Source organism: Argopecten irradians, chromosome 5 (genome assembly GCF_041381155.1).
Source record: "Argopecten irradians isolate NY chromosome 5, Ai_NY, whole genome shotgun sequence".
Taxonomy (NCBI): Eukaryota; Metazoa; Mollusca; class Bivalvia; order Pectinida; family Pectinidae; genus Argopecten; species Argopecten irradians.
The window spans coordinates 12,610,679-12,623,784 of NC_091138.1; the positions used below are offsets into that span (position 1 = coordinate 12,610,679).

General features: G+C 36.7%; 1 protein-coding gene across 1 annotated transcript; it reads right to left on the reverse strand.

Annotated features, from left to right (window-relative positions):
• LOC138324267 (uncharacterized) lies at window positions 1–10,106 on the reverse strand. The gene is made up of 7 exons (XM_069269346.1): window positions 9,950–10,106; window positions 7,321–8,879; window positions 6,885–7,056; window positions 3,565–3,619; window positions 3,409–3,470; window positions 1,268–2,826; window positions 1–376 (listed from the first exon to the last, which is right to left on the reverse strand). The coding sequence occupies exons 2-7, from the start codon at window positions 8,859–8,861 to the stop codon at window positions 202–204; spliced, it is 3,564 nt and encodes a 1,187-aa protein (XP_069125447.1). The 5' UTR covers window positions 8,862–8,879; window positions 9,950–10,106; the 3' UTR covers window positions 1–201.
• Window positions 10,107–13,106: the final 3,000 nt, after the last annotated feature.

Below are 13,106 nucleotides of genomic sequence, written 5' to 3' on the forward strand. Positions count from 1 at the left end.
ATATTTTCTGACATTTTATTAGTATATAAATGCTACAATCGTTAACATTTCTATTTGCCTTTCAGACATTAGTGAATCAAACTAATTAAGGCGTGCTACTGTCAGCAGACATTACATAACATATTCTTACTTCAAATATATACACAAGCAAATAAGCAATTGACCATGACATCGTTTAGTTTTATAATCTCAAATCTTGTTCTATAGTTCCGTTTTAGCTCTTTTCTTCAGTTTATTTGGAATATCTTCAAGCAGCAACTTCATACGATTTCCAAACGCATCCTTATCCAAAAATGGTTCTACGTTTAGATTCATGAAGTAACGAGCATCAGAACCAAAAGACTTCCACTCCATAATATTATTGCCATTTGGATTTCTGAAAATGAGATATAACATTACTAAGTAACTGTTCTAATAGTGAAATGATAAACGTTTAACTCAACATGACATTAAATAACCCGCTAATAGATCATAGTTATGCTTAAGCTGACAAGCCATGCAGTGTAACACCACAAAAATAATTTGGTTAATTATGAATTTCAAAAGTAAAAATGTTTTCTGACAGGTAATTATTCCTAGATAACAATGATATGAATTTGGAAATTCATATTGAGATTTAGGTTCAAAATATCAATTTTGATAATGAATAGGTAAAAACATTAGAATTTCAGGATTTTTTAGTGCAAAATGCGCCTGATTTCAATAAAGCTACCCTGGTTGGAGTTTGAGCAGAAGGACCCAAACTTTTTTTTCTATCTAGTGTTATATGAGAACCTAGACTTTAATTATAGAACACAATAGCTAACTAATATTCCTTTGTTTTAATAATACAGTACAAAACTTTAACAAAGTTTAACACTGTGGTCTATGTAAAATTATTTAGTTGGTTGCTCTCTTGTATAGGACAAATCACAAGTTGGTGTAGAATAGGCCAGAAAAAAACACACCAATCGATTTTTTTGCGAAAGTTATTTTGGGGTTTCTTTTGTAACACAATATCTATGTATGTACAACTGTTATATATTTTACGTATACATTTGTATGTCTAACAGAGTAAAATGAACCTTTGCAATTCCATTGTCTTTTATTGTTCTCAATGCTTAAAAACCATGTATATTTATCACGAAATCGAAACTGTTGGATATTTGACTATCCTACTGTAAAACTGTTGGATAGTAAACTATCCAATTACCATCGTTGGATAGTGAAACTATACCTATGTTGTACAAAATGGATGACAAGACTTTTAAGGAAATATATCACTCACCCTGATTTAGCGAAGTTGGTCCAGTAAGTTGCTAGGGTGTCGGACAGCTTTCGCCCTTCAGGGCTGTATAACGATTCTTCCATGGTGTTTAAAAGGTCTGGTCCAGATAGATAAAGTAGTTCCACTCCGTGACCAGCACCTTTAGACCACGAAAAACTAGGGACCAGAAAGTGAAATGAAATGGCTTGGGTGAATAGATACTGGTAGGTGTTCGGATTAGACTTCCCCCGAGAATGGAAATCAAGTAACTGTACAGTCGGAGCAACAAAACCAAGATCCCCCCACATATTGCATGCACTTCTCGATTGTTCTGCGAGGTTGTCCTCTTTATAAGCCTGACAAAGTAATTCTGGGGCGATGGCATCGTCCTTGAATCCTGCCCGTGCCATGGCTGGGGCTAAATCGTTACATACAACAGAAGTTGGAATTCCTTCTGAAAAATTGAAGTTCCTCGACTCTTGTAGCCCTATCATCAAGAATGGAAAGATTGACCCCTCGTTATCCGTGGTTCCTGCCATCACATCAAGTGATCGGAAGAAAACAGATTCTTTAGACGTCGGGTCTTCTAAGCTCTGTAAAGGACTTCTAACAAACATTTCGCCATCGATGGTTGGCCAGAACACTGGTGACAACGGTATTTCCTCAAAGTACATGTTACTAGGATCAATTTGAGCGGCAAATAAATCGTCAGCCGGTATTTCCTTGAGACAGGCTACCAGAGCATCTTTATGTACTATCGAGTCGTTTTCAGTAATGCAGCCAACATGATTACCAAATCTCTTAGCAACTGTGAATGACTCAATTGGGTCCCAAAATTGTGTGATAGCAGATCCACTCTGGGGAATAATTCTCTGAAATAAACCGTCATTACTTGGAATCACGGATAAAAATGATACAGAGAGACCCCCTGCCGATTCTCCGAAAATGGTCACCTTTCCAGGATCGCCCCCAAAGGATGCGATGTTTTTATTTACCCATTTCAATGCTTCGATCATGTCCCAGAGTCCATAGTTACCAGGTAAGGAGTCATCTCCCGTACTTAAGAACCCAAACACTCCGAGACGATAATTAATGGTAACAACAATCACGTCTTTGAGCACTAAGAAAGACGGATCGAATGACCAACCGTTGCCTATCATATACCCGCCACCATGTATCCAGAACATGACTGGCTTTTTCGTGGCTGTCGATACAGATCCTGGTACATATACATTAAGTTGTAGACAGTCTTCTGAGGTAATGTTGTTATATGCATATTCCTGAAAGTCTGCAAACATACGGGTATCTTGAATACAGGATGGTCCAAACATAGTGCCGTCTAAAGTATCAGTCCACGGTTCAATAGGAACAGTCTTCTCAAATCGGAGGTCACCGACCGGAGGTTTAGCGTACGGAATGTTCCGGAACTGTACGGTATCCTTTCCGAGTGCCGAAACGACTATACCCTTGATAGGACCAGAGGGAGTTTCTACTATCGGGGAGGATTGACCGGAAGTCATAATCAGGAATGTAGCTAGCAGCACTACTTGGTACAGCGCCATGGCTGTAGTCACGTGGGACTGTGGAATTAGAAAAAAAATATACATATTAGAATTTTGATTACCTTAGTTTTATCTAAATTTAAAAAAAAGATTCCATTGATCTACAAATTGTGAACATATATATCAATTTTGTTGATCTATAAAGTCAACGTGATCTTTAAATGTAAACAACATTATATTTCATTTAATTTATTTCAGAATATTTTATTGTCAGATGTTAAAGACATTGACAAAGACGGAATTGGGCAACAGGCAACATACTTATTCACACCTCTCCTACAATATATTTAGTATTGATTATTCAACCAATGTTTTGTTCAGCCAATATATTATATCAAGCAAGCAAGCAAGTTTGGATTCCCAAAACCGATCGAAGACATTTTTTTTGTCATTTTTGTTGAAACGTCTTAATGACGACACTTTGTATAGTTGTGTAGGATGATTTTGAAGGGAATATTGTCACTCTTCCTAACGGTAGTAACTATTTTATCAAGAATTACTAGAAATAGGATTTTCGTTGTTAAATCTAGGTGAGGTAGAATTTTTGTCTCGGCAAGCTTTCCACCCTTTTCGTATATAATACATGTAGAATACATTTACCTTTTTTATCCAGAACCCTAAAACTTGTCTAATAGGCACTCTAACATTTTGTCGTCGATTTTCTAAAAGGAAGGAGATTAACTCTGATAAGAATAACTAGAAACATTTTGGACAACTAGCAGAAATCGGAAACAAAGGTTTGTTAATCTTGCTTACTCCAAGAATACTTGCGGATTGCTCGGAATGCTATATCAATGTTACAATCATGACTCTGTAGTACAGACAGCTACTATTACAAATACATGTAAATGTATCCCTTGAGTTCGTAATGACACTGGTACTGGCATAACAAAATAGAATGACATAATCAAAGTATACAATAATTCCACGTACCTCGTTTGTATCACCACTCCAGGTCGGCGAAGCTTCAGTACAACAGAGGTTGTTTGTAGACAGCTAAGCTAACTTTATCAGGCAATGTAGTGTCCCGACCGGCTATATAATATTTACATTGGCATGGCTTATGGTTTCACTGGAGTGTATTGTCAATCATTGGTTGTTGAATAGGTAAAACATATACCGCATAACGAATGTTCCTACCCACAGTTCACACATCTTCAACATTTCTTGTACAAACGTCTGGTGTATAAGTCAGGTGATCACTGATTGCACCAGCAACATCTTTGTTATCAATTAGCTTATGGGCATAACATACTTTTGAGAGCTTGCTGATCGTTTTATACCCTGTGTGTTTAATAATGATATCGATACCGACATACATTGTACGTCATAATTCAACTTCAAACAGTGCAAAGTAAATGTAATTGGAAATAAACGTATGTTGTAAAATAAGTTTATAATGCATGCTACTGACAGTTAAACATCACACACGGGTGGTATAAAATAGGTCAGTATTTAGATCATCGTTGTTATCACATTGAAGTACATATATTGAACTTAAATCTAACCTTATTGTGACGTCACGAAAAGTCATGGAGATCGACTGCTCTACTGGAGACAATCCGTGCGTTCCTTTTGCAGATGCGTACCAGTTGTACTGAATTGATACAGAACCGCCTAATGAGACGCGTTTTGGGTTTTCCAAAATGATGGCATTCATATGAAAGATACGCTTCGAAATAAACAAATACTTATATTAGAGCATTAGGGATATAAAAGCAATACATGAAAAGTTTCAAAATGCATTTGAATATACATAATAAATCCAGCGAATATAAATCTATTACATCTTGTTTTCATCAAAAAAAAATTTCGATGACAAAATGAAAAATATCTAGTCCATCTTCATGGATCCAGGTGGTACGCTTCAAGGAACGAACCATTTGTACAGCGCGTTCCATTACAGATACAGCAAACCCGTACCTGTACAACTGGAACGCACGTTATCGTGCAGCGCCAAGGTTTTGTTGATGTTTGAACTGGTCGGAAAGAAGTCCTTGTATGGCTATTATAGCCGAATAAGGCTATATATAAGGTTAATGATAATTAAATGTTATGAGTTATACTGGGTAACGTCACTTAAGGTAATAACCCCTGTTTAGTCATATTTTTCATGCCTATGTATCACTTTTTAGATGCACATGAACATGACTAAGTTGGTAAAATAGGTGTACGTCAGGTCTAATATTAGGTGTTACTGTTGACTTGTAGATTGCTGTGTAACTTGTAAATTTTGGCAAAATACGTGAACAAGTACATTTCCGGATAACAAGTCGACATGGTTCGGTACATATTTCTGTCACCAAATAACCATGCTATTATGTTTACTAGTGTCTATAGCAGGTACAAAGATAGTTCCTTTGACCGGATTCGATTACAAAAGCATACTCATCATACTCCTTAACAACAATACAAATTACTCCCAAATTATGTGTGTATTATTTTAGTGAGAGGACGATCACGTTTTTGATAAATCAGACTTGGTCCTACCCTCGAAGACAGAACGATAGGGTTCCAAACTGGAACTTTGTTGGATTTGACTTTAAATTGCTATTCCATCTTGGTGCTTGCATGGATTGGTGTGAAGCATTATTCAAAGAGGTCAATCATTTTTTTTAATCTGAACGAGGCTGTTCCGACCCCGAGAATTGTATTTGCCTTTTACAGTCATACAATGGAGACAGAAGCTTCATTTGTTCCGTTGGTCTGGCCCCCCGATTTTTCATCAGGAGGATTACATATTGATACAGATTCTAAGTTGCAGGGAACGCTGAGGATGTTACAGGCTTACAGTATAGACGATTTTATCTCTTGTGTGATAAATAAGGTTGAACAACAGCCAATGGCTAAATACGCTTCTCATAGTAACACGATATTGAGATAAAGGCATGTGTAATGTCGAAAGGTGCAAAATATAGAATGAAAATGTTCTTATCAAACAGATAGTAAGGATTTTCTTCCCACCCGAATATATACACTACTGTACAGTAAAGGTGTCCACACTGGCTTAAAATGTCACTGATTATCCAACTGTGAGATATGGTAACTCTTCATAACTTCTGCATTCTAACTTTTGGTAAATGAAAGCGTAACAGGGAAGACAATTTATAGTGAAACAGGGGTGTTGATATATCTTTATATTTAGATTATGATTTAACATTTTTAAAGTTTTTGTATTTTGTAGAAATACTGAGTTTGACGATAGTCCTTCGCAATGATATTCACTGCTACATTTAGTAATAAATATTCGGTGATCCTAGGCATGTGTGTATCCTAGTGTGTTTGGTCTTCACTCAGCTGTTCCTATTGTGTAAATCAAATTCACTGTTCAGAATAAAAAAGGGGCTCATTAACAATTTTCGTCAGGAAGTGAAACGGGCTAAACAGTTTAAATAAGTCAGAGCAAATTGAGAATGCCTGATATAAATAAATGCATGTTATCTGCTGATATAAGGGGCGATGGTTTTATAACTTTTCATTAAATATTAAAATAACTATGGCTCTCAAGTGTCACTCAGGCATATTTAGAAATGCGTTGATAACCTATATTTTGAACTCTTAGTATCCATAAATATATAGCAAAGAAATCATGTACGCCTGGTCATACATCAATATTAACAATGACGAACCAGCGTCAATTTTCTGTCAATTCAAACTCAGGTGATTTGTTATACTAGCGTTACGATACATGCAAGGGATGACAATATTACGCATTTTTTTTTTAAATTTTCAGTATATTTAGAAAACAATCATGTACGAAATAAGACATTATCACACATTTTAGTATATGCTATTCGTCTCGTTAAAGCTTCTAATACTTTTCTTTGTTTTTCATACTCTCGGTATACAAGACGTTTGTTTATTGAAAGCTCTCAAAAAGTCACAGTCCACCATGTGCTTGTTTATTTTATGCATACATGATGCACAATTACCCCCACTAAGTCCGATAAGCATTATGTTATGCGTGTACGTCCCTAATTGTAAGTATCACACTAAGTCATTAACGCATACATTATAATTAAATTGTCCTACCAAACACAAACCATTAGTTAAAGGTTCGTGTTATCTAGACTCTATAGTTCTGTTTTAGCTCTTTTCTTCAGCTTATTTGGAATATCTTCAAGTAACAACTTCATACGATTTCCAAATGCATCCTTATCCAAAAATGGTTCTACGTTTAGATTCATGAAGTAACGGGCATCGGAACCAAACGACTTCCACTCCACGAGGTTATCACCATTTGGATTTCTGAAAATGATGAAAACATTGATTGAGTCATCATTAAAACTACGAAATGGTCAGCGGTTTTGTTTCCACATCCAACAGGACTCACTATAACACAACACGATTTAATTAACTTCCTGGTCATAGGGGACGTGGGTGGATTGAACTCAATAGAAAGGTTAACATTTGTATTGATGACAATGCATTAGCACCAAAATCAACTAAAGAAATTCACAACATCTATGGAACATTTATTTAGAGCATTGATATAAAAATAAAAATAATTACCCTGTTTTAGCGAAGTTGGTCCAGTAGCTTGCGAGAATTTCGGACAATTTCCTCCCTTCAGGACTGGATAATGATTCGTCCAGCTTATTCATGAGGTCTGGTCCGAACAAGTACAACAATTCCGTGCCATGTCCGACACCTTTAGACCACGAATAACTAGGGACCATAAAGTGAAATGAAATGGTCTGTGTGAATAGATACTGGTAGGTGTTTGGGTTAGGCTTCCCCCGAGAATGGAAATCAAGTAACTGTACCGTCGGAGCAACAAAGGCCATGTCACCCCACAAATCACAAGTGCTTTGCGATTGTTCCGCCAGGTCCTCCCTCGTATAAGCCTGACATAGTAATTCTGGGGCGATGGCATCGTCCTTGAATCCCGCCCGTGCAATGGCTGGGGCTAAATCGTTACATAAAATAGAATTTGGAATTCCTTCCGATAAATTAAAGTTCCTTGACTCTTGTAGTCGCATTAGGATATATGGAAATATTGACGCTTCGTTATCCGTGGTTCCTGCCATCACATCAAGTGATCGAAAGAATTCGGATTCCTTGGATGTGGTGTCTTCTAAGCTCTGTAAAGGACTTCTAACCAACAGCTCACCGTCGATGGTTGGGAATAGTATTGCTGTCATTGGGATTTCCTCCCACTCCATGATACTAGGATCGGTTTGAGCGGCGAATAAATCGTCCGTAGATATTTCTTTAAGACATGCTACCATAGCGTCTTTATTGATAGTCGAGTCATTTTCAGTAATACAGCCAACGTGTTTACCAATTGCTTTAGTAAATTTGAATGGATTACTGACGTCCCACATGTCACAGACAGCGGATCCACTTTGATAAATAACTTTCTGAAATAAACCTTCATTACTAGGAATCACTGACATGTAGGATACAGAAAAACCTCCTGCCGATTCTCCGAAAATGGTCACCTTTCCAGGATCTCCCCCAAAGGATGCGATGTTTTTATTTACCCATTTTAATGCTTCGATCATGTCCCAGAGTCCATAATTACCAGGTAAGGAGGAATCTCCCGTACTTAAGAACCCAAACACTCCGAGACGATAATTAATGGTAACAACAATCACGTCTTTGAGCACTAAGAAAGACGGATCGGCTGACCAACCATTTCCTATCTGAAAGCCACCTCCATGTATCCAGAACATGACTGGCTTTTTCGTGGCTGTCGATACAGATCCTGGTACATATACATTAAGTTGTAGACAGTCTTCTGAGGTAATATTGTTATATGCATATTTCCAAAGTTCTGGTAACGCTCGGGTGTCTTGAATACACGATGGTCCAAACACCGTGCCGTCTAAAGTCTCAGTCCACGGTTCAATAGGAACAGTCTTCTCAAATCGGAGGTCACCGACCGGAGGTTTAGCGTACGGAATGTTCCGGAACTGTACAGTATCCTTTCCAAGTGCCGGAACGACTATACCCTTAATAGGACCAGAGGGAGTTTCCACTATCGGGGAGGATTGACCGGAAGTCATATACAGGAATGAAGCCAGCAGCACTACTTGGTACAGCGCCATGGTTGTAATCTCGTGGTACTGCAGTGAGAAAAAAAAATGAAAAATAGAATGACTCCAATAAAATGATATTCTGAGAAGTTCGTCATTTTGTCTAAATTTATTTTCAATTTCTGACAAATATTTAAAACTAGTTTTCTTTTAATCGCGTAATGTTTTAAATGTTGCTTTAGTCACATTATTTGTTTGGTGTCCGGTGGATACTGCCTTAAAGCTTAGTTGGCGAACTAATTACACATATGGCCTAACTCAAATCAAATATCATGACATCATAATAAGGATATGTTTGTTTTAACGGTTAATGGAGAGATATGATTTTCAATTTATGTCCAAATAAAACGGCGAAAATTTTGTATTTGAGTAAGTAGAACAATAACGTTGGTTACTGAAGACGTTTAAATTGAATATTGGACAGTTTGGTTTGTTTAGTTTTACGTCCTATTAACAGCCAGGTTGTAAGGACGTGCCAGGTTTGTTGGTGGAGGAAAGCCGGAGTACCGGAGAAAAACCACCGGCCAGCGGTCAGTACCTGGCAACTGCCCCACATGGGATTCGAACCCGCATCCCAGAGGTGGAGGGCTTGTGGTAATATGTCGGGACATCTTAACCACTCGGCCACCGCGGACGTTTAAATTGAATATTGGACAGATTGTTTGTTTACTAAGTCATACGCATAACATTAACTGTCAGCTGTACGTGAACAGAAACATGTCTCATGATACATTCATCATAACAACAGTATTTGAGGAAGCCAAAACGTATTTGAAGAAATCAAATACGTTATTTTATGAAACATATGTGACAATTTTTCTCGGCGAGACTCACTAAGATACCGATGCTATTTTAACCACACATGGATCAATATTTTATTTGGATATGATATCACCCTGTATACAGTATTACAAACATTGACCCCGTTCTACAACCCTATACTGTAGTTACTCGGATATCTATCGTACAGTCAACTATCCGACATTTTATCATGCATATAATCTGTCCATTTTATCACCATTTTATCATGTGCAATAGGTGTATATAGTACATTATCATACTGTAAACTCCGTAAATCAATAAACGAAAACATACTTTACCTTCAGTACACGACTTGCTCCTTATCCGCCTATCGTCAGAGTGGACTGTTCAAACTCTACACACGTGCTTTTGGTGTAATCTGTGCATAGCTGCTCGGTCTCCGGGATGTTTGATATGAACGGATCCTTTTCTCTTCCCAAACAAACGAAGAAAAGAAATATACTAATCCGCCTGAATGATTGGTGGCTTCAGTGTATATTCACATTAAATGACAATGATGATGGACAAGCGTCCCATCACGGAATTCACATAGATACTTGTGTTGAAAGTGGAGGGGGTAACGGGAAAGGAGAGGTTCTTGAAATTCCCTGCTATTACAATACCTACTATGCTCTTGCATTAGTTAATGTTCGACCTGTAGGCCTACTATGTATTCATCATAGACACTGATTTACATGCAGCACAAAAGGACTTTTTATGTGTTCAATGATCTGGGATGTCGAACATCTAACTGATATTTCATAATTACTTATTAAATGATAACATAGGCAATTTAATTTTATTCTAGATATATTTAAGCTTCGTAATTGTATGCTTCTACATTTTGGTTTGTGTGATCTGGAGGATCATAGTTTAAGCTTATTCTATAACAAATAACTGTATTCATAAACTGTTATATTTTATGATTATGTAATGCCCAATAAACTATGGGCTGAATCTCACCAAAACCAATATGTTTGTTCTTCTAAGTTAATGTCATGTCTTCATTGTTATCAATAGTGATCTAAGATCAGTGCTTCAGATTGATTTCAAAATTTTTAGGACATTTTGAGTTTTTACAAAATTTTGTTAGTACATTCTCTATTGGAATGATTAAGGATTTTCAAAAAATTTAGGACATTTTGAAAGAGTGCCGGCAAAATGGCCTAAATTTAGCCCCAATCTGAAACATTGTAGGATATTTACAATGTACAGGAATGAAGTAATGTCGTCTACCATAGTAAAGTAATCAAGCCAGGCGGTGCCACGTACCATCTTCCTATTTTCAAGTTAAGTCACCCTAGTTTCTCTTTTTGTTTTTTATTGGTTTATATATTTTTCTTTAATTTAAATATTCTGTATCTTTTATGTAGTTGGGGGATCAAATGCAATTAGGTTTCTATTCTATAAAAAATAAATGTATTGCTAACTGCATGCTGTGTTATGATTATGTAATGCGCACTAAACTTCGGTCTGAACAAATCAATGTGTGTGTTATTTTGGGCTAGCATCTTCTACTAAAATAAGGATCAATAGTATAGTATAAAGCTTATTGTCTCACTCAGACGTTATTGATAATCCCTTAGTAAATAATTTCCTGTTATTACTCTACTTGGACACCGTTTGCCTTTATACCTGAATTTATTGTAAAAGATTATCTGATGATGCAGATGTGTCGTTTTGTCCATAATATATTAACTTATTTACATTGTGCTTGATTCAGCCCGCTATATAATGTGAAATCGTTAGTATCGAAGAAGTATTGATTTTTTTTCTTTTTCTTACGTTTTGTATAGACATTTAAAAAAGGCAAGGTAATAATATAATATTCGCTGAAATTTTTCCAGAAAAAGAAAATGTTATTCTGTAGAATGTAAACACCGGAACTTTATTTAAGATGTGGGTTGTATAATTCAGAAGAAAAGAAACTTACTCAAGTGTCCTTCAAGTAATCAACACTACTTAATTTGAGTATCAGGTTTCTTGTATTTTACTGTAAAGGGAAAACTTCCAGTTAAAACTCGTGACTTTATTAATTATTTATCAAATCTTACTGTATCGATATCAAAATTTGATATTATAATCTAACAATCATTTTAATATTTATGTGTGTCCTCTTGGTGTTGTTAAGGGGAAGTAACTCTTATATAAAAGACAAAAGTATATTGCACCTATCTTTTCTTAAACGCATTACGTGGAAAGTAAAGTTGGGGATATTGTGTTTTACAGTAACAAATATTGCCCCCACATCCATGTAGCCGGTTGATTGTGAAGAGAGGACCATAGAAGGTAAAATACAGATACATATAGTCAAGCCTAATCAGTCACTAAAGTAAAACAATAGACTACATCATTATTCACAGGTTTACATACCCATGCAATTACACCTATAATACTAGATATCACGTACCTATCGGTTCACTTATTCTAGCGTTAAAGCGGCACATGACAGTTACTATCAAATCTGATGTTATTCCTTATCATCTAATATTAAAACCAGAACGCTTTGAAGGGCGATAATCCTGTACATCTTGGCTGTTATGAAGATCCAGTTTTAATCAGATTTGATTACATTCGTATTTCATATTCAAACATTTTGATAAAGCTATTCGTCTTTCCAAACTGCCACGCCGACTTCTGGTGGTTCGGATTAGGAAGACAAAGAGGCTCGCCACTTTTGTCTGTCTTTAATCCTAACCAAAGTACGCCTTATCTGAGACATTGACCATGTATTCTCTAAATCAATATAGAAAGTTAAATAGGATAGACTATATGTAACGCATCGAGAATCTTCTTTAAAAATATAATAAAATACTTTGATATTATCTTTTCTTGGTGTTCTCGTCTTCATTATGACACCACCTCCTACTTTGACTTGAGTAAAGTGTTCGCCCTTGTGAGGAAGGCGTCACGTTGTCTTCTGGTAGTAGAAACCATAATCTATAAATGTTGTCCTTTGTACTTCTGCTTTAACGCTCAGAATCAAGGGGTTCGGTTTGCTTGTTGCTAGATAGGGAGTGTTGTATTTTATTTTTGGCTGCATGCGTGAGATACTACATTATTTGCAAGAGTTCCACTATGAAGTTACAAGGAGACACCATACAACTATTCCGCAGCCTCCCAAACCACATCCTCGATATTCCAGGGGATCCGATCACTTACGATTTCTACACCCCTGGACTATCTCATAGTAAAACTGGAGGCAACAGAACATATCAGGTAATTTAGTCCTTTGATGTACATCAAAAGAGCCGTATAGAGGTACACTGTGGTTGACTGTGTGGCTTTGATGTTAGGCGTCGCTTCAAAGGAAATATTTGCTGGTCTGTGATTGGTCAAATGTTTTCCGCTGAGCTGCCTTCAATTTCACTATGAGATATTCCAGGGGTGTAGAGATCGTAAGTGATGCCCAAACCATACAGATATTCACACAAACCAATTGCACAGCGGAGATGC